At 44.8% G+C, this 21,615-nt stretch overlaps 1 protein-coding gene across 6 annotated transcripts in view; it reads right to left on the bottom strand.

The window, feature by feature from the left end:
* The window catches only part of pthlha (parathyroid hormone-like hormone a), a 58,737-nt gene that overhangs the window by 4,587 nt on the left and 32,535 nt on the right, over positions 1–21,615 (bottom strand). Inside the window, exons 3-4 of one of the 6 annotated variants that reach the window (XM_044108657.1) lie at positions 7,690–8,763; positions 6,911–7,565 (exon numbers count right to left, since the gene is read on the bottom strand). The exons of 1 other annotated variant lie outside the window; for it this stretch is intronic. In XM_044108657.1, the coding sequence (XP_043964592.1) occupies positions 6,911–7,047 (137 nt within the window). In that variant the 5' untranslated portion in view covers positions 7,048–7,565; positions 7,690–8,763. The remainder of the gene's footprint in view (positions 1–6,910; positions 7,566–7,689; positions 8,764–21,615) is intronic. 4 more of the 6 variants (XM_044108658.1, XM_044108659.1, XM_044108660.1 and 1 more) reach the window with 4 other exon arrangements.

Genomic DNA, 21,615 nt, shown 5'->3' with positions numbered 1-21,615 from the left:
AGCGAACTCCTCCTGCCTGTGGATCAAACGGACCACCAACACAGTCCTGCTCTTACATAAACTCCACACTGCTGCTGTTGTTCTGCCCGGCCCAGAGAACAGGCCAGAACCACTCCCAACATTAAACCCAGTCCACTCGGAACCGACTCTCTCCAGCTGCTTCATTAGAAGCAGGAAAACCCGATGACATCAGAACCGCCTTTAGGAATATTAAAAACTAGTGATGCAGATGTGACGGACCAGGTCTGGAGTCCAAGTTCTACCAAATGACCCGGTTCTTCTGAATGGTTAGAACATCAGAGATGGAGTCCAGAGAAGTTCTGAACCGGATGGGAAGAACCGGATCTTCACGGTGCAGCATGGCGGTGGCACCATCATGACCCAGACGAACCTGAACAGAGCGGTTCTGTTTGAAGAGTGCACAACGGCACCGAACTGGGCCGGACAGAACCACAACACCAGAACATCCAAAAACTTTATTGATCTCAAGAGGAAATCAAAGGATCTCCAGCAGCAGTCAGTCTTACATCTGAAGAGGCCTCTGACTGAAGACTGCTGCTGTATGACGGCCCTATGCTAACATGCTAACAGCTCAACATCCTCAGCAGCATGACCTCGATGACATCATCAGTTGCTAGTCAGCTCTGCTAATCTGCCTCCTTTGCTTTTGCCGCTCGTTACAACTTCCTCCTCCTATCTCTGCTGTTTGGGGTCAAAGTTCAGCTAATATTCAAGCTTTTAAGATGCTAATCAGCTGCTGCTGGTAGGAAAACCAATGCTGTTGCCATAGTTACGCATCATAGCAACCGTTTGAATGTAAAAAGTCAGAATCCGTCCAGAACCAGAGAGAATAAATGTTCAAACAGCAATAATGGTGAAACAAAGTCCAGAACAGAACCAACAAAAACCGTTTCTGCACTGGAAGTTCGGTTTGCAGAAACGTTGGCAGCGTTGCGTAACAGAGGACCCGTTTCCATGGCAACCCGTCCGCCTGTCCACGTGGACGATGAGTGACGTTAAATCAGGCGGACAAACGGAAGCAGAAAGGTCAGTTATGTAAGTCTGCTACTCCGCCGGTTCTGGTTCTGGAGGGAACAAACCCGAGTCACAGCGTGTTGAAGCTCCAACGGCGGAGAAACGTCACGGCGCCGACGGCTAAACTCTGAGATCCAACTAAAGATTCACCTTGAAACAGAGTATTTGTTAGAAACTGCGACGTTTCACCACCGTGTTACAACTGGACCTCCCGGGGGTCAGCAGGTGTTCTGACTCCAGGACCTTTCGGACCGAGCTTCTGGATCTGCAGCCGGGTTGGGACGGAGTCTGGCCAGCAGCAGAACCCCTCGGTTTGTTTTGGGCCGGGTTTAACGACTGCTGATGGAGGTTCTGAATGTTTGAGGTTCTCCTCGGCCTCCCAGGGTTTCAGACTGGTCCAAATGTTTATCAGAACCTCCCTCCAGCTGCTGGCCCAGTTCGCTCAAACTGTTTTTAATTTAGCCAAACATGTCCAACATTCTGGCGGTTCTGATGCATCCTTCATGACCCAGAACCAGCAGGAGCATGAAAATCACACAACGAACACAGCAGAGCACCAGTCTGGGTCAGAACCTGCTCCGGGTTTGGATCCTCCATGAATGGAGCGGGTTGTGGTTCTGTTTATACCTGGACAGCAACGGAACCATTTGGGTCCGATCCAGCAGAGCTGCTCCACACTAATTTGCTGCAGTTTGACGAAGCGGCTGATAAACGTTCACTTCCCATCTGAACGCCCCACAGGCTGCCGGCCTGGTTTAAACCCGGCCCACTGGCATCTGGCCTGGTTCTGATCCCACACTGAGACCCAGAGGTCTCCAACTACACACAGACCTCAATCTAAACCGGGTCAGAACCGACTTAACCACCCGGCAGGACACGTTGACCCAAACAGGGTTTGACCGGTTCTGGGAGGTGAGATGATCTGGGTTAAACACGGTTCTGGTTAAACACGGTTCTGGTCAAACACAGCTTAGGCTGTTTTCTGCCTGATAGTCCAAAACTGCAACATTTGTTCCATTTTCAGTTCCCCTCCTGGCCTGTGGGGGCGCTGCACCAAGAAAAAAAATCCTCTGAAGACACTGAGAGCAACTTCCTTCTTCACCAGATGGAAACAAGATGGAGGCGTCAGATTTTAGTGTTGGAGGATTTCTCTTTAGTCTTTGGCTGAAGACCAGGAGACATTTCTGCTGCTAGCGCTAGGCTAGCATGTTAGCTTTGTTTGGATTTACCCAGAATGCCCTGTGCTGTCTCTGGTCCACGTGGCGCTCAAATTCAAACTGAACCAGAGTTCACTTCAACAGAACCCAGACCTTGGTCTGGAGGACCAGAGGTCAACTAGTGTTGACAACTCACCAGCCTTTGACTAGGCAGACGGAGTAGTCAGATTAAATCAGAATAAATCCAGCTGGTGTGAACGAACCCTTACAGTTACATCAGTCTGAATCTGAAGAGGCTTAGTGACTGGAGCTTGGTCTGGTTCTGGTCCAGTTCTGGTCTGGTTCTGGTTCGGCTCTACACCGGACCAGATGTGGAACAGGTAATCAATCTGACAATTGGTTCCATTAATAATCAATACAACAGGTGGTGATGCAGCAGAAACAAAAAAAGAAATGTAACTGAAATATTTTTTTCTTTTATTACCAAAACAATAATAATGTTATTTAGACATTAGCTGGAGTTTAAAATGTTTTTAAAATAAAAAGGCAACAAAAACTTACATAATAATAATAATACATTTTATTTAGAAAATGCTATGGAAGATACTCAAAAATTAAAAACGTTAGTAACTACTTAATTTACTCTAAATGGTTTTGTTCATGTTTAGAGGGAACAGCGCCACCTACAGTGCCATATGAAAACATCACCATTTTTATTTTCTGTTGCAGGTGATTTTTGTCTATTTCACAGATGTAAAAAAAAAACATTCTTCCACATTTTTGACCAGAAAAATTTTAAATCAAATGTATTTTAAAGTGAACACAAACTTAGTTTTATTATTTTTAACTTCTGGTTTCTGATCTGAACCCAAACCCCAGAACAGAACCGGGTTTTCTAAAAGCCTGGCCCATCAGGCTCATATTCTGCAGCCAGTCGGCTTTTTATGGACAGAAACATTAGAGTGGGCCGCAAATGAAAATCAGTTTTGTTTTATTTCATCATAAACGTGTCGGTAAAACCTCCACCTCTGCTCTGGAGACCGGCGACATTAGAGCTCATTAAACCGTAAAAAATTATTTGTCCCTGCGAACATTAGCTGCTCCGAAACATCACGTCACCCTGGAAACAAGGGCCCAGTTCTACCGGATCAGAACCGGCCACCAGGGCGCATAAACCGAGTTCTACCGGATCAGAACCGGCAGATGGCTGGTTCTGGAGGGGAACCAGTCCGTGTGAAGTGTTCCCGGGATGAGCAATCGGAGGAAACCCCGGCAGTAAATCAGGGGCTCTCAGGGCGGGAAAGGCGGCTCAGCGATGGAAAACGGGACGCGCCGTGATGGATGATGATGGTGGAGGGGGACAGACCAGAAAACGTCTCCGGGGTGGCCGCCATTAACCTCTGGCTCACCTCCCGTTCTGCGGCCCAGTTCTGGAGGAATTTACGGACGAACAGTGGTTGTTTTGTTGAAAAACACCCGTCTTCCTGGTTTTATTCTGGTTATATGAAACAGTTTGGTCCCAACATGGACACCGTAGTTTCAACCAAACGTTAAACTAGACTTTAACTTTAACCCAGTAAAACCCAGAATCTGCGTTTTACTGGGAATAATGGCTCTGTTATTGGAATATTACATTTAAAATTCCAATGCAGGCTGTAATTTGGTGTATTAGACTGCTATTCCGTTTATCTGTGCTACCCATCAATCCATCCTACCTTGTGGCTCATCGATGCTACGTCACAATCTGCTGACTCAGCAGATTTCTTATAAATCCGTCCTACCTTGGACGTTTTGTTTCATGTCTTTTATTTCATTGCAGATTACAGTAAACTTTATTCACTTTATTTAAATCCTGGCTTTCATTAAGCTGCTGTATTACTTCATGGTTTTACTTTACATGACAGGCAGCTTGTAAATTTATTTATGAATGTCTTTTAGTTTGCCGTCTGCAATGTTGTTACTGTAAACAAGTTATTATTTGCTGGTTAATCAGTAGAAAATTTGTTGTTTTGTGGGCTTTTTTGTCCCTATATTTTAAAATATTTTAGTTTAATTACACTCTTTATTACTAAACCTTGCTAAATAGATGTTGGTAGCGATGCTATGTGAGACTGAAGCTATAAAGCCGTGTAATATCAGTGTATGTTAATTATATCCCATCATTCCAGTGACCTGTGCAGTTCGGTGACACGTTGTGGCTGCTGATAACAGACGCTATGAAACGGATTAATGCGCATAAAGGAGCTGTGATGATCTGTATTAGTCTGTCTTTAATCTAATTCCAATAAAAACTTGTCGCCTCTGTGTTTAAAATATTTTAAACAGGTAGAATATTCTAGTAAAAGGATTAGGTTGTTCATCTACAGCTTTTCATTTTAAAAAGGTAGGATGTTCAGATGAAGGAAGTGATCTTCTTGTGGTTTCATCATGGATACAAATTGTTCCAATGCTAAGCTAACCATAACTCAAATATTGTTATCCAATATATTTAACATTAACAACCCGCTGTAGTTTCTGTTTGTAAACATGATGGCAGCAGTTTTAGACGGGTAGCAGCGACAGATAGACTTAGCTATCTATCCGTGTGACGGTAGGACAATCTGACGAGGAAGCGCTGATCGTCAGAACATCGCCTCCAGGCGCCTGCAGTCTGCTCGTCTCAGGCATTCTGCAGGACTCTCAGATGTCACCAGATGGATCTCCGTAATGCGCTGCTGTGTCACGTTCCTACGCTCAATTAGGTCTGATTGTGGTGAGCGCTGCTCTGCCAGCAAACTGCATTAGAGCTTGGAGGGGACGCAAAGTGGTTTTGACTCTCTAAACAGTCTTTATGGGTTTAGGCGTGTGATTATTTTGACATTTAAACACATGAGGTGTTTAGATGATTCTGTAAAATAGTTCTTAGGGTAATAACAGCATCAAGCAGCATTCCTGTCTCGTATCTCAGACCACAGAACCATGTATTGTTCGTTTCTCTGAAATGTTATAATTTAGCCCTTCAGGTTGATGCTGAAGGTTTTTAAACATAAGCTTTGTGTATAAAGTTTTTAGAGTGACTTTGATGAGTAAAAAGTGAAATAATGGTTCTGGTTTTCATGAACTTCAGGAGTTCAGGAGGTGAAAACTGAAGTAGTGAAGTAAATATCAGGAACCAGTTTGATGCTCTACTGGTCAAACTGGAAGTGCAGATAATATTATTTCCACCAGGCATCATTAACATGTTAACATTTATAACTAGAGTAAAGTTAACTTTAAGGTGATGTTACTATAAACCACATTAACCAGTTCACAGCCACACCAGCAGAAGCTACGCTACATGTGGCTAACTTACACAGCTAAAAGGTTAACATGAGCAGCATTTATTGTTTACTTTATTGTTTATTTGATATGGACAATTAAAAATAAATATCATCTCAAAAACAATCTGATGCCTGTATCAATGTTTATAGTCGTGGCTAATTTGCCACAATTAATTTAAATGAAGAGTAACAATAAAATGATCAGAAAGAGATATGGCTGACACTCAGAGGAAAATACTGCAAACCTGACAAGCTAAAGAGCTAGCATGAGATACATGTGGCTAATAAAGAGTTAGCAGGTTAACATGAGCTACATTTTTATAGTAAAGCGTCTGATAAATCTTTCAGGGTTGAAAAGTGCTAAAGAAGTTTGATGTGATTTCATTACAGGTGGCTAACAGCTAACAGGCTAACATGAGCATCAAATGGCTAACAAATAGCTAATGGGCTCATATGAGCACAATATTGCAAAGTTAAACAGCTAATGAGCTAAAATGAGCTACATGTGGATGACTTTACCAGTTAATGAGCTAATATGAGGAACATATAGCTAACATAAATAGCTATAGGCTAACATTAGCATCATGAAACATTTTAAGGAGCTTAAACTGCAAACAGAAATCCCAGAATGCATCTGGACTCCTGGTTCAGCCTGGATGGATCTGGAGCTCTGAAGGGTTTAGAAGTTTCTAAACGGACAGAAAGTACTGAGGTGATTTCAAACCGGGTCAGAACCTGCAGAACCTTTTCTAGTGTTTCCAGATTCAGTTCAACCAACATAAACCAAAGCAGTTTCTTTCACTTAATGCAACAGTTTAATCTTTTCTGTCAGACTTGTTGATATGTTTAATAAAACATCTGAATATCTAAAATAAAATCAGAACAGAAAACAGATTCAGCAAAGCCACTCTCGAGATTATAAACCAGTTTACAGAAATCTGAAACCATTTACTTAAAAATGACCTAAAACCAATAAAAGCAACAAAAAGAGAAATGTTTTTTATGAATGTTGGACAGAAAAATAACTAAAACCTGCAGGAAGAAATTAAAGATGAGGATTTAATTTTCTAACTTTGGACAGAAAAGCTAATAAAACAGCAGAAACTAAATCTAAATATTGAGTTAGCAAATTAAACACAAGAAAAAATGTTTAGTAGATTTTTTAAATGTCTAAGGTTCTGTTCTGATCCATTTACTGATGCAGAATCAATCAGAACAATAAATAATGACAGAAAACGAGTTCTGTAATTCTGCTCCAGCAACCAACCCAACCAGAACCACAGTTCAGACCAGACCGGGTCCAAAGCACCCATCAGTTCTGCATGAAACGGTTCTGATCCACTCTCACTTCAGAAGCTTTGGACGTTCTGTGGTTCTGGTTCCGGCTCAGTCCTCTACAGGTGAGTTAGAGGTCCTTACCTGGAGGTTCTGTTGGGATTAAGAGTCGTCCTTTGGACCAGAACCCGTCTGTTGTCCCGGGTCTCTGGTTCTGTGAGGGTTGGTGCGGTCCTGGACCGGGGAGCTTTATAAACCGGGCCAACACCTCCTGATGACATCACACAGAGGTCATCAGCATCATGGCTGCTTCGCAGCAGGAGCCGCCATGCTGGATGGAGTTAGTCACTATCTGCTGGCTGCCACCCACACGGCGCCCCCTCCAGGAGGAGCAGCGCTGGTTCTGGTTCTGGTTCCTGCGGTCGGCTTCCTGTCACTTTCTTGCAGGTCTGAGCGTCACTGAGCTGCAGCCGTGGAGCCGCCATGCTGCCAGCGGCCTCACGCTGGTATTCCTGCGCCGCTCAACCTTTATTTGGGCTGATTAGCGGCGCTGCTGGCTTTGAGTCGACTCTGTTAAATAACGGCCTCCTGCTGTCAGGCTGGGAGAAGAAAAGAGTAAATGTGGTTTTCTCCGTCACGCCTTCCCTCCTTACGCAGCCGCTCTGCTCCTCTATGTTTAGCTGGGAGTCGTGGTTTGAGGTTGGGAGCATCAGGTCAAAGGATCCCAGCCGCTGCCCGGCTGCTTTTAGACACCCGGAGGTTCTGGACGGGTTCACGGCTGGAAACCTGCAGATTTCAACTATAAAAAACACTCCATAATCTCAGAATCCCAGCTGTCGTCACATCAGATATACTGCTTCATATTTACCTCCAAACAGGAAGTTTATCATGCTTATAAAACGAAAAGTAAGTAATTTAATCACCAATCACAGCAGACCTGGAAACAGAACCCTGAGAACCAGGTGATGTAGGACGGAGGGTAAATCTGATCTGGAGGAGAAGCTGCTCATCTGTTGTGATTTCAGGAAGGTCACTGTAATCCAAACCTTAATCTGTCTTTACAAACGTGTGTAAAACTTTGTCAATATTACACTAATGTTGAAAACTTTCACAATGTCAGTGTTTCCATTAAATAACAAAGGTAAAAAAAATCCTAAGTTTGTTCACACAATCAGTCTCTAAAACGCTGCGCCATCATCCTGCTGCCACTTCCTGTCGTCTTCTTCGTGGTTTCTGTCAGTAGAAACTAATTAATTTCTATGCAACCAAAAAAAATCCTAGCAGCAAGAGTTTTATCAAAAATCAAGTTGTTTTTTTATTGCCATGTTTCTATTAAGCAAATGTAGTTTTGAAATGTGAAACTGCGCAGCGTTGAGACAGGAGACGGTTTGGGTTTGGATGCAGTCCTCACGTCTCGGACACGTTGGACGCCCAGACGCGGCTTTCAGGGACAATCACATAAATACAATCTGGACTTCAGAGAGTTCTGCAGAAAAATAAAAATCAGGAATGATCCGGGTTTCACACTGACTGACAGGAAAACAGTCAAAGAAAAAACACTGATTGGATGTTTTTGAGTTGACCTTTTCAAAATAAAAGCTGCAGAAGGTAAACAAGAAACTGGGATCAGGAGAGTTCAACAGCAGCAGGAAACAGAGATAAAAAAAAAAAAACAGAATAAAATCACAAAAAGGAGAAAATAAAACATGAAAACCAGAAAAGCTGAACAGCAGCAGCAGAGTCTGAATGAACTCTGGGTTCTGAGGACGGATCGGGTCGAGGCTGAAACTTTCCGGTTCAGATCAAGTTCAGCAGCTGGAGGTGACAAACCTTCCCTGACCCAGTAAATTGCACCGGCGACCTTTCAGTGACAAAAACTGTTTTCACTTCTGATTCTGCCAAATGTCAAAGCGGCGGCTCATCGGCATCCAAACCCACTCTGACCGTCCGGTTTCCCATCAGGCACTGCACCGCCGGCCCGAGGCGTCGCTCAGCGCCTGAAATGATTATTTAATTTCAAAAACTCCAAACCAGAAATATTGAGGACAAGTTTTGAAAAGACAAATGATCAAAAATGATGTTCTGCTTCAATTAAAGTTGATTTAAAGACGTGGAACCAACGTCTGAAAGATAAAAACTATTTTTATATTAGTTTGAATTATGAAAAGTAACATATAATTCATTCATCTTGCACAAATTAAATGAACACAGGCAGAATACTGTGGAATAAACTTAAATCAGACATCACAAAAACCTTAATCTAACTGGTTCTGGTAGAAATAATAATAATTAATTTCATCTTCAAACATTTATGAGTTTCACCAGACAGACTCAAAGGAGCACAAACTACACAGAATCATGACATTCACAGCATTAATACTAATTTAACTCCAGGTTTCATCATTCACACTTATTAAAGATGATCTGAAAGTTATGAAAGGCATATTAGGACAACTTTCAATTTGCTAAAAGTAAAAGGACTTTTTAAATACATACTTATTTATGTATGTAAATAAGTATGTATTTAATCCTGAAGTTATTCTCGTTACTATTGTAAAAGTAAGTGATTACTGACATATGATGGCTATCTAAACATATGGAAACTAGCTTAGCATAACAGCAGACGGTATTTACACTTCCAGGTTCAGCCAATCAGCAACAAGGAAAATAAATGCAGCTCCTGGATTGGCTGCTCTGCTGACACCAGCTAGCATTGCTCAGGTTTTTCAGCTTTTCAAGCCGCTTTTGCTTCATAATATTTTAAATTTGCTAAACAAATAATAAAAAAAAAAATCTGGAGTTATGATCCACAAAAACCCAACAGTCTGTGATCCTGACCTGTGAACAGGGGAGGACTCCCTGCACCCACCGGGTCAAAGGTCACATTTCTATTTAGTTTAAGAACGGGTCAAAGTGACTCACTTTAAACAAAACAGTCATGAACTTTAGGGTCCGCGGTATTAAACGCAGTAATAAAATAATTAGGACATTTACTTTAGCGGTAGTCTTTAAAGCTTTATTTGGTGCCACACGGCCGTCACATATAAAACGTGTTAGCAGCTAATATTCATGCTAACGTGCTCAAGAGGAGCCAGACGCTGCCGGATCCAGGTATCGGTTCCAGCAGGACATGAACATGTAACTGCTGAGTGATGCAGACGGAAACTAAGGATGGAGTGAAGAAGAGCCGTTCCCGTCTGAAGTCATGAAAGCGCCGCAGTAAAACGTTTCCGTCCCGTTTATTGTGAGGAGCAGATATTGCCAGGCTCCTCTAATGAAACAGAGACGCAGGCGCCGGGATTATTTCATGTTTTAACAAGGTGTTTGAAGATAAATGAGAAACCGCAGAGTTTCATTGGCATTTCCACATCACAGCGACCCTGGAGGTGGGACAGAAAGGAAAACATGGCAGCCGTCTGACGAAGGCTGGAAAACAGGTAAAGTCATGAGGTCTGGAGCGTCAGAGGAAGCTCAGCATCTCCTAAAGTTCTGTTTTCTGCTCATGTAGCAGCGTCTCATGCTACCTCTTAATGAAGACAACTATCTGCAGTGAATCCTCACATCCAGGCTGTCAGCAGCCAGAATCAGCCCAGTTTCAGCTCTCAAACAGAGGTGTAGTTTTGACTGGAACCGGGTCAGAGCCGTCCGCCCTCCAAACAGATTCAATGTTTTCAGCAGGGGAGCTCCAGAGCAGCTGAGCTTCAAGATGAAGGTTTAGAGCTGCGGAGGCATCAGCAGCCTGATGATGGTGAGATGTGGCCACGAAGTGAGGATCTTCTGCAGGCTGCAGAAAACAGACTCTGGATACTTTAATCAGCTCTTGGACCCTGGATGAGAATTCCTCCAGAAAACTTCCCCTCATCAGACTGCGGCCGTCGCCGATGGCCCAGCAGGATGGGAGTTCCCGGGTCGCGGTCCAGAAATCCCAGGCTGTAAATCTGATGAGTCTAATCCCAGTGAAACGTGGAAATGAGGCGGCAGGGGAAGGGAGCCGGGTCGCGTTATTGTGACAGACAGCAGAGGCATCAATCATGACGAGAATATTGTTCATTTCACATGTTTACTGATGAAAATCTGAAAAGTGTGGTGTGCAATTGTTTTCAGCTGCAGTGACACATGTCTGATAGTCCGCTAAGGACAAAGCTTTTCGCTTATCGACTATCAGACTCGTCTTCCAGATGCATTTTAAGGTGCTAATTTACTTGATTGTTTTGTAAACTTCCAGTTGTGTTGAAGGTTTTGGTTTTTGACCGTTAGGAAGTAGTTTGACATTTAGAATCATGCTCTTATTTTATTTTATTTTTTCCCACCAGGGGGTCTTTTGTGGCTCTAGTGTCCCTTATACAACAGTGGGCGGAAGGAGAGGGGGGAAGACATGCGGCAAATGTTGTCGGGTCCGGGAATCGAACCCGCGACGGCCGCGTCGAGGACTGAGGGCCTCCAAACGTGGGGCGCGCTAACCTCTACGCCACCGGAGCACGCCCCAAATCATGCTCTTATTTTGAAGTCTGTTCCGTTTCCTCTACTCGTGATGTGACACAACAAATTACATTTATTCTGTACCCAGAATGCATTGCTGTAAAACTGTGGATACCAACAACAGAGTTGGTGAAACTCAACAACTATAAAAGTGAACTATGAGTCTGATCCAAAGAATCACTTCCTGAAGTCCAAACCTTACAGGAAGGTGTGCAGTAACAGACCTGGGCCTGTAGAGGGCGACATAACAGAGATAGCTCAGGCATAGCTGATTTTTGCCCTTTAGCATTAGCTAGCCACCACTGATTTTCAGCCCCCTTTACTCTGATCCTCCTGAATAAAATCCAGTGTAACGTTTGCAGATGTCAGGACTTCTGGAATCTGTCTAGTTAAACAAACCGGTTTAGGTTTATGTAACGCCAGCTGAATATCTGCTCTAGGATATTGTAATTTTTGCAAAGCCACCATTTTCTTTCTACTTTAAGGTTTTGAAATAATGACAAAAACTTTGGCAAAAAGACAATGGGAACATTTTCTTCTGAAATCTAAATATTTGGGGAAAATATTATAAGAATATTTTGTAAAAATAAAAGCAATAAAGTCTTATTTACCAATAAAAGCTTCCATCTAATAGGGACTTTGAGTGGAAATAAAACTAGGATCTTCATAGATTCAGTTCTTCAGCTTTCTTGGTCAGACAGCGAAACACAGCTCGTTTCGACCAGAAGTATTTGTGTCTGAATTCCTTCTGTTTTAAAGTTGTAGGAGTTTTCCTGGTTTCTGTGACTCAGCTGACCTCTGACCTTCTCCAGGTCAAAGGTCCTCTGTGTTTCTAAGGCTGGATACCAGGAGATTCTTGGGACTTTAGCAGGAAACTGTTTCTGTTTTGGTGGAATTGGTCCAGCTGGAGCTGAAACCATGAAAGCATTTTCTTCACATTAGAGCAACAAAGTTAAATGGTTTTTCTTTTGCTTCCAGGGATTTTCTTCATGTTTAAACTCCTTCTGGAGGCTGAAAACAAGCCGATCCACAGCAGCGGCTCTGACTCGAAGTGAAGCATTAAAGAGCTGCTGATGTCCTTCTTGTTTTCTCTTCCCAGAATCCACTTCCCCTGGAGTCAGTGAAAACATATTAGCATGCTGATCCCCTCCGTCAGCTCTCTCATGTTCCTCAATGTGCTTCCACTTTAACAATTCATGCACAATCAGCGCCGACTCCGGTTGGGCTGAAACGTTCTGCAGAATCAGAGGAAAGTTAGGGAGCGCCCTCCAGGTGCTGCTGGGTTTTTCACCTAAGGTTGGAGTCATGTGACCTCTGACTCTCAAATCCCTTTAAACCCGACCGAGTCTGGTCTGAAAGCTGGACTAAAATCTGGAAGTATTTACGGCGGCCCAGCCGTTTCCAGAGCCGTCCTGGGAGATTCCCTGCAGGCCCACGCAGCGACGGTTCCAGCAGCAGCTCCTCCATGCCTCCAGCCAGCTCAACTCCAGTTTTCCACTTCAGGCAGATGATTGTGAGATATATGTCCATGATGCTGCGGGACGCTGCGTGGGAGCCTGAATGGAGCTTTCTGCCTGGCGTTGTTTCAACTGTTTCCACGGAGTTTCCAGCATCAGAAAGATTCATTAAGGAGAAGACTTAATGAATCTTAATGAAACTTAGACATTGTCACCTCCGTCTGCCAGATCCAGGAGGAAGACGGTTCGGACATGAGGAGCCCAAGGAAACAACCATGAAGAAAGATGGAAAGACCAGTTGGTGAGACCAGAAGAGGCCGGGTTTCCATCCACAAGCAATCAGAACCCCCGATTACGTGACACCTCGGCCCGACCCACTTTATTTCACATCAACACAGAACCCATCCATCACGTCCAACAAGGAAAACTGATGGATACCACTGGTACAAACTGGTAAATGGCCCCTACTTGTAAAGACCTTCATCAAGTCCAGAGGACTCCAAAGCTCTCCACATTACAGTCATTCAGACATTCAAGGTTTCCCACAATTGTATTATTAGCCTGGAGGGCTGCCAGGCTTTACTGGTGCGACCGCCAGGCTTAGCATTGCTTATTAGTTTGTCTTTTTAAAATGTTTGCATTTTTAAGACTTTATAGTTTATAGAGTTCAGGTATCAATCTTCCAACCTTTCAATAGCACATAATTATCAAGTGATATTTTCAAATTTCCTGTCAATTTTAAACCTTTTTTAACTCAAAAACACGACGGGCTGCTGGATGAATGACTGCCTAGCACCCAGCCACCGGGCTTAGCAAGTTTTCTGGGGGAAACCTTGCACAATTATATGCTGACGTGGCAAACTACTGGATAGTAACCATCACTGGGTCCTCAGACCAGCCGGATGAAGTGTCTTGCCCAAGGACACAACAACAGAGGCAGGTGGAGTGGGAATCAAATCGGCAACCCCAAAATTGCAGGATGTTGCCACCATGTGATTTATAAATGAAACACAGAGAGTTTGGGTCCACTCTGATCCTTTTGGAAACGATGGTTCATCAGATGGTCATTCAACAACAGCGTCTTCTGGTACTGAAATGATTCCGTGGATTAATCCTGGTGAATGGATTGAAATAATTGTGTAGTAAATTGATACATCATTAACTGGAGTATGCTGACTCAAAAAGCACCATTTGTTTTATCCAAACAAAGTTCTGTTGCCTCTCCGAGGTGACCTGCTCCTGGCACGCCGCTGGTTGGATGGAGACGTAATAACACTCTCAGAACCACGCTGGAGTAACATGGTGGGAAGATCTGAGCCCGGCCACCGCCATGGTTTCATTCTTCACAGCTCGCTGCTGACTGACGCAGGAATCCCTGCTGCTCCCTGGATCTCTTCCAACCCAACTCCCAACGTCAGACCGCTCCAAACTTAGAACCACGCTTCTATTCCTGGAGCGGCTCAGCGTGTTAGGAGGCTGGAAGCGCTCAGTCACCCGGGCTTTCAGGGTTTCCACAGAACCAGAGCAGCCAGCGGAGGCTGAACCCACAGTCTGAATCACTGCATCACACCGGAGGAACCAGAATCGGGTCAACATGTTAAGGTCTGCAGGTGAAGGTGGAGAGAAACACAAGAAACATCCTGGCTGTTAAATCTGCCAACATGTTTCAACTCTGGATCCGAATAGGTCAACCTCTGATCCCTGATTCTGCTGCAGATGTTTCAGACTGACAGTGGTCTCCAAGTTCTTTCAGAATGAAATGAATGGGTCAGAACCAGGCCAATGCTAGGCCTAAAGAGGCCATGCAGATGTTCCCAACCGGAATAAACCGGAACCCAACAGATTAAATCATCCCACTATAGCCATTAACTGCTCCTTATGTGACAGAAACACCTGATCTGGATCAGAACGTCCTGATCAGAATAAAGTTTACCATTAGAGAGGACTCTAGTTTTCCACAAATTCAGAGCTCAATTTCCATCTGTTTCTGTTTTAAACATTTTGCACGTCCTCAGTTTGGTTTTCATTAAACAGATTTTATTCATCCTTGGAGTGCCGTTCCGGACAATGAAGATTTAAAAATAAATCCTTGTGAAGAACAAAATCAATCCATCTTCATGTTCCCAAACTTTAATTCTGCTGTTCTGCCTCACTGCCTCGTTTCCCATGCCTTCGTTCCCAGCATTCCTGATGTTCCTGCTGCTGGTTCCTGTGGCATTCCTGATGTTCCTGCAGATGGTCCACCTGATGTCAATCCAGACGGGGAATCTGGGCTCCTGTCTTGTGTTGGGTCCAGATTCTGTCCTGAACAGCAGGCAGGTCAACAAAATGACACCAAAGCACAAGGGAAGCCTGAATGATGTGGAAAACTCCTGCGTCCAACTTCTGATCAGAAATCCTTCAGATGTTCTTCTGCTGAACGTTGTAGCAGAAATTGGTTCAGAACGTCAATGTTCTGAACTAACTAATACACTTTTATCATCTAACTGGGAGAAGAATTCATGGAGCTAATATTCCAGATGTTCCTGATGTGTTTGAGGCGCCTCCTGTCAGTTTCTGCTGGCGGTCCGGTTGATGTCCAGTGAAAGTACTGTCCTGGTTCTGGAAGCTCCACAGGAATGTTGGATTGTTGGACATGAGGTTTGACAATATTTCTGGTGCGAGGAGGTCCTTTAAGTTGATGAGTTGATCAGGAACAGAAACATTTACAGAATAATCCATCTTGGTGCGGAGAAAACAGGAAGTCTTCACGTGACGAGATGATTGATGGATTCTGGATGGTTTCTGTGGCTCCATGTTCTAACAAACATGCTAGAAATGTTCTCTGTGTTTCCAACATGTCTACAGTTTTGTTTGAGAGTGTAAACAAAGCCCAGCCCAGGTTGGATCCTGATCAACCCTCTGATTCTGGAACAATGTCTGTCTGCGACAACCTCGTTTTATGTTGGTGCTTATGGTCCTGAAATAGCCAGAAAGTTCTTCTGTATCAGTTTCAGCAGAACCAGACTCCAGTTTGTTATTGTGGTGAATCTTTCTGTTTGTTCATAAACTCTGTCAGTCTTCATTAAGTTTTAGAAAAACAACCGGATCAGAACATAATGGAAAGAATCCTTCAGGCTGAGCTGATTTAAACGAGGTTTATTTTAGCTGGACCAGTTCTGACAGTTTTATCGGATCTGTTGTAATAATTTCTTTTAAACTTTTAATCAAAACCAAACATGTTTCTGCTGCTGGTTTTCAGCTCAGTGCTTCGGTTCTGATTGGTGTCGGTGTGGATTGGCCCTGCTGTGATGCTAACTGGACCTGCTAACTGGATCTGGTGTCTCCTCAAAAGGAAAAGTGAGTCCGTCACATGTTCCCACTCTGATATACTCCAGTATTCATCAGGCTGCAACACTAAGGGGGCCCCTGGTGTGTGAACATTAAGGGATCCTGACTGGAGCCTCTGGCCCTCAAAGGCTCCAACCTGTCATCACTACATATGAGCGGTAAGTCTACGGCTTCTAAGGGCCATCCATGTGCTTTCATTCATGTGTGAGGCCCTCAGAGGCTGCCGGGGCCCCAGACCTTAGCCTTCAGCCCTCAAGAGCCCCAGTGTGTGGATCTCAAGTTCCCTGAGCTCAGCCTCTGGCCTCTAAGAGCCCCAATGTCTGCCCCATCTTCCCTGGTATCTGGCCCTCAGGGGCCCCAACATCCCTAAAGTCCAGCCACTCAGTTGACCATGCTTAGATCTGTGGTTCTGACTGTAGGAAGCTCCCAGCTGGATTCGGATCAGGACTGTACATTCTGCCTTCACTGTTGGTGATGTCATCAAGCACTCCACGGGCTCCGATTGGCTGCTGCAGGTCTCCCTTCCACACGTGTTTATTTTAGTATCGAACACATGAAGTCACAGCGACCAACGTCCGTGTGTGTCAGACCAGATATATAAAGTCCACTTTCCTTTTGGGCCAGTTGTCAGAACCGCCGGGTCCAGAAATATTCCTGATCTGCACCAATGTGGGATATTTCCAGCTGCAGTGGGAGTCATGCTGCGGCTTCTCCAAACCCGGAGAGCTGCGACTGTTTTGATTCCAAAGAAAGAAACGAACATGTTTGTGACTCACGTCAGAGAGAGCTGACCCGAGCGCCTGCCAGAACCACTCAGTGGTCGGTCTGAGGCTGATCCCAGACCAGCTGAAAGTGAAACCCACACTGTAAACTCTGATCCCACATCACCTTGGAGAGAAACGGACGCATGGTGCTAAACCTGCCGAGTCCAGAACAACTCTTGGCGGATCCTGGACCAGTTGACAGAGAAACACAAACTGAATCGGAGTCCAGACCAGCAGAATCTGGATGTGAATCACTTTCTGCATCAGACATCACAGCAGTGACAGGAAACAGAAACCTGGTGGGACAGGAAGTTACCCTGTCACAAAAAGACAGAAGAAACGAAACCCTAAAACTCAGAAACAACATGAACAGAAATCAGAGTATCACCGGCTCATGGTTTCTGAAGGCCAAATCAACCAGAACCTGGAAGCTCCAACAGGTTTTTGGCTCCCACCAGCCTGAAGAGACATCTGAATTTCATTCCTTATGGTTTGGCTGCAAACACAAACGTCATGACTAAGAATTTAGAGCGAGTTTTATCACAATGATTTATCCGTCAGAAATGTAGAACTGGGGGTTCAGATTCTGGTTTATAGCTCCTCCCACCACCAGCATCTGGACCCCCAGATGGGACCAGAGGGGCTGCTGGGAAATCTGCCAGCTGGAGGCAGCAGCGGTTTCTCAGGGGGTCTCCGAGTCAGCAGCTCAGTACTTCAAACTCTGACAGGCGAAAACAACTTCTGCTCAAAGTGTCCCGGTCTGATTCGACCTGTCTGAACAACACCAGAACTGACCCAAATTTACCAGTCCAAACCAGAGATGATCCAACCTCAGATCCAAATCAGAACCGATCTGAACTCTCAGACCAAGACGAGAGCCAATCTGACTTGTAAAGTTTTCAGAACTGGATTAACATCTTAAGTGTTAAACAAAGGATTTAATTAATGGTTAATCAACAGTCAATTAAACGAGTGAAGAAGTGAAAACCCTAATTAGAAGGTGAGTGTTGGCAGAGCATACAGGTGAGTCTCCATACAATGTCAAATGGAGGACATCAGCAGTGAGCTCAGAGAAGGGTGTCCTGAGCTGAACTGGGTTTTGTACTGGTGCTGTCTGCTAAACGTGAGTGAAACCCGCTGCTCTGTCTTGTCGGTACCAGTGGTGACATCACTCTGTGCTTTGCTCTCCAGATTCGGGGCTCCGCCCAGTGAAGGTCCTGCTGGTAGTTGGTGGTGGGTTGGTCTCCACCCACCTTCCAGCCCTCAGTGAGGGAACGTCAGGTTTGACATGCTGCCTCCTTGATGCCGTTTGTTCTAATCCACTACTCAGTTCTGATAGGAAAGTCTTTGTTTGCCACAAGAACCATCCTGGGCGTCTCATTATTACCTATTTCCATCCAGTGAGGTACAAAATCTGTGACATCACAATAATGAGCCTGAACAGAACGTCACCTGACTGGATGGTTTCACACAACATCACCAACACGTCTGCCATCTACTGGAAGGCAGACTAGTCCATCACCACCACACGGACGAGGCCGAGCAGAACCACTGGGTTTGTCCCAGATTAATATAAACCTGGCGGGTCGCCAGTCTCTCATTGACCTTGAAATCTTTGTAATTTCAAGGGCAATGCAAGTTTCAAATTGGACTGAAAGTTCAGCTAAAAGGCTGCTGGTGGTCACTGTTCTACCTTTTCATCAATCTACAATAATCTCGTTTTGTTAATCCTAAGAATTAAACAGCACTTAAGGTACATGCTTGTTTTGAGTGAATGTCCCTCCCCTGAATGGTTTTAAACATCTTTGCAGCGATTGATCGCCACAGACATGTAGAAGCACGGCTCTCTGCAGATTGTGTTCCCGCTCAAGCCCGGTTCAGAGGGCGCTCCAATTGGTGGGGGACGGGAAAACTCAAAGGTCTGAGAGGGAACGCTGACATTTAAAAAGATTGTTTGCAGGTTTTACTTTTCCTAAATTGTGGAGGGAGGTGGAGCTAAATCGCTCCCAACTGTCAGACAAACATCTAGGATTTATCAGGAGCCGCAGCTTCAGGAAGAGAAAAATCCCCCTCACTGCTCACAAACGTCTCTGATTCTCCAGATCCAAACAGACCACAGGTCCAATTAACCACTTACACACATTCCACACCTCAGATTCCCACACTGTCAGTTAAAGTCCAGTTAACTGCACAGCAGCTGACTGGGAGACGTGTCTGGTGTGAGGTTCTAAGGATCAGCTCCGCTTTAATGGGAACCAGTTGCCTGTAAACGTTCTGTGATGAAGCAGAACACCCCACTCCAAACACATGCAGGAGATGTAAACTCTGCTGTGATCTTCTTCTCATGTTTCCCCTGAAACACAACAAGCTGTTGTTCTTCTTCTCTTTAACGAACAACGTGCTGGTCGTCACATCGGATTAGCAACCTTTTCATCTGGTGGGAACAATAATGCCTTCCAGAGCGGAGGGAGCGTCTGCAGGCCGCCGCTCTGCAAGGCTGCTGGCAGCTCTCCTCGCTCGCATTCCTGCAGAACGTTGCTGCAGACATGCTGTCTAATGTTTAAATGACTTATCTTTAAAAGAGAGCCACAAACCGCAGCTTTTCCTGCTTTCAGTGCTCCGTCAGGCTCAACGTTCTGCTGGTCCCAGTCCAGCACCTTCACTGCACTGCTGCTCTGGTTGGGTCCGTTTGGATCCACACAAGGATAAGAAAGTTCCAACATTACTACTGCATCAAACTGGTGCCTTGCAGCAAGAAGGGTGTGGGTTCAAATCCTTCCCGGATCTTCACTGGGTTCCTCTGTGATGGACTGGTGAGCCGTCCATGTTGTTCCTGCTTTATCAAGTCTGCTGGAGGTTCATCGGCCGCTGACCTGTGACTGAGTCACCCGGCTCCAAGTCACAGCAAACGGCTCAGAAATAAATCTACACAGAGACACAGGAGTAAAGGGCGCTAACATTACACTCTGCAAAATTAACAGCAAGAGTTTGGGTTAATTATCCTGAAAAGGACTGGATACCATTATTTATAAATGTCAGTTTCAAACTCAATATTTAGTTAGCAAGCTAATTATGTAGGGGGTTCTATGTATGTAATTATGTGTCTATTTAGTTTAATAGTAATCTAGTTAGCTCAAAGTAGTTTGGAGCTAAGTAGGTAGCTCACTTAACACTTAGCTCACTAACTAACTAGTTAGGAAACTAAATATTTAGCTTCAAACTAAATGTTCATCTTGCTGGGGCGTGCTGTGGTGGCGCAGCGGGTTAGCACGCCCCACGCCTGGAGGCCTCAGTCCTCGACGTGGACGTTGCAGGTTCGACTCCCGGTCCCGACGACCCTCGCCGCATGTCTCCCCCCTCTCCTCGCCCTCCTTCCTGTCTGCCTACTGTCACAAAAATACGAGCCACAAGCGCCGCAAAAACTCTGGAGAAAAAATTGGTAAAAAAAAAAAATGTTCAGCTTGTTAACAAAATATTTAGTTCAAAGGTAATTGGTAAACAAAATATTTAGTTACCTATATTTAGTTTGAAACTGAGACATTTATAAATGAATGAATAACTTCAAACCAACAATTTCTTCCCTTAATACAGACTAAATAACCAGATAATTGCTGTTAATTTTTTACAGTGCAACATAAATGGTCTCCCATACGGAGGACGGACTCCTGTGTCTTTTCTGGAGGTTATTTGATGATGTTTTTTCTCCAGACAATCCTGGTCTCTCGGGTTGTTGATCTCCTGGTCGACTTTAGTTCATCTCAGAAATGCGTCTCCATGTTCCGACCCAAAGATCACTCAGTGCTCAATGTTCCTTCAGGAGGCCTGATCTCAGTCTGACCCATGTTGACCTCATCCAAAGCACAGACAATGTGAAATCCTCGAAGCGGTTATCGCGCCTGCCGTTTCCATGGAAACGCAGTATGAATCGGTGAGATTGTGACGGACCGGGAAGCGCTCTACCCTGATAGCAGCCTGCGGGTTTGGGTCAGATGGTGAAACTCCGCTGAGTCCTTTGTGTGGTCTGGATAAAGATTTACCAGGTTGTTTGGCGGCGGCAGCAGAACCAGCAGGAGTTACAGACTGGGACAAAAACAGTCCCAGTCTTATCTCTGTGTTTGGAGGTCAGGGTTCTGTTCCAGCCCGTTTATCTGTCTGAGGTTACAGAAGGACGCTACCGGGGCCCACTGCTGACCCATTAACGGTTCTGTTTCAGAATCATAAAGACAGAAACATCTGGCCACTCCACTGCTGCCGTTCAATGAGAACCTTTTCCTGTAACGGAGCAATCAGGTCCAGAGAAGGTGGACTCACTGCTTCAGTTTGTTTTCTGAACTGGAGGGAACCAGAATCGGGTCAGAGTCACTCTGTGGTCCAGTCCATATTTCATAGTTTTCATGTCTGTGCTGCACCTGAGCTGCAGCTAACAGTCTAATTGGATCGGCAGCAGCATGTAATTGAATCCTGTTAACTCATTTCCTCCCTGCAGACATCGGACCGGAGGCTCAGTTCTGTAAACAAACTCTGTAATGGGACCGGACCGGTCAGAACGCCGCTAAGCAAACAAGAAGGAAGAAAGTCTGAGGATCGACCCGTTAAATCAATGCTCCAGTTGTTCTTCAGAACCTTCCCGACCTCTAACAGTCCAAATGGCTGAATGACCTCCTCACCGTACCAGTGAGCTCTGCAGAGGCCGTTTAATGGGCCAATCATGTGATCCCCCTGGGAGTTCAGGAGTTGTGGGTTGTGGGCTCGGAACCAGACTGATTCTGACCCAGACTCAGCAGCTCCCTGGGCTAACCTGCAGCGGGGAGCTGAACGC

This window comes from Gambusia affinis, linkage group LG23, assembly GCF_019740435.1.
Source record: "Gambusia affinis linkage group LG23, SWU_Gaff_1.0, whole genome shotgun sequence".
In the NCBI taxonomy this organism is placed as follows: Eukaryota; Metazoa; Chordata; class Actinopteri; order Cyprinodontiformes; family Poeciliidae; genus Gambusia; species Gambusia affinis.
This window is presented reverse-complemented; position numbering and strand designations above follow the sequence as displayed.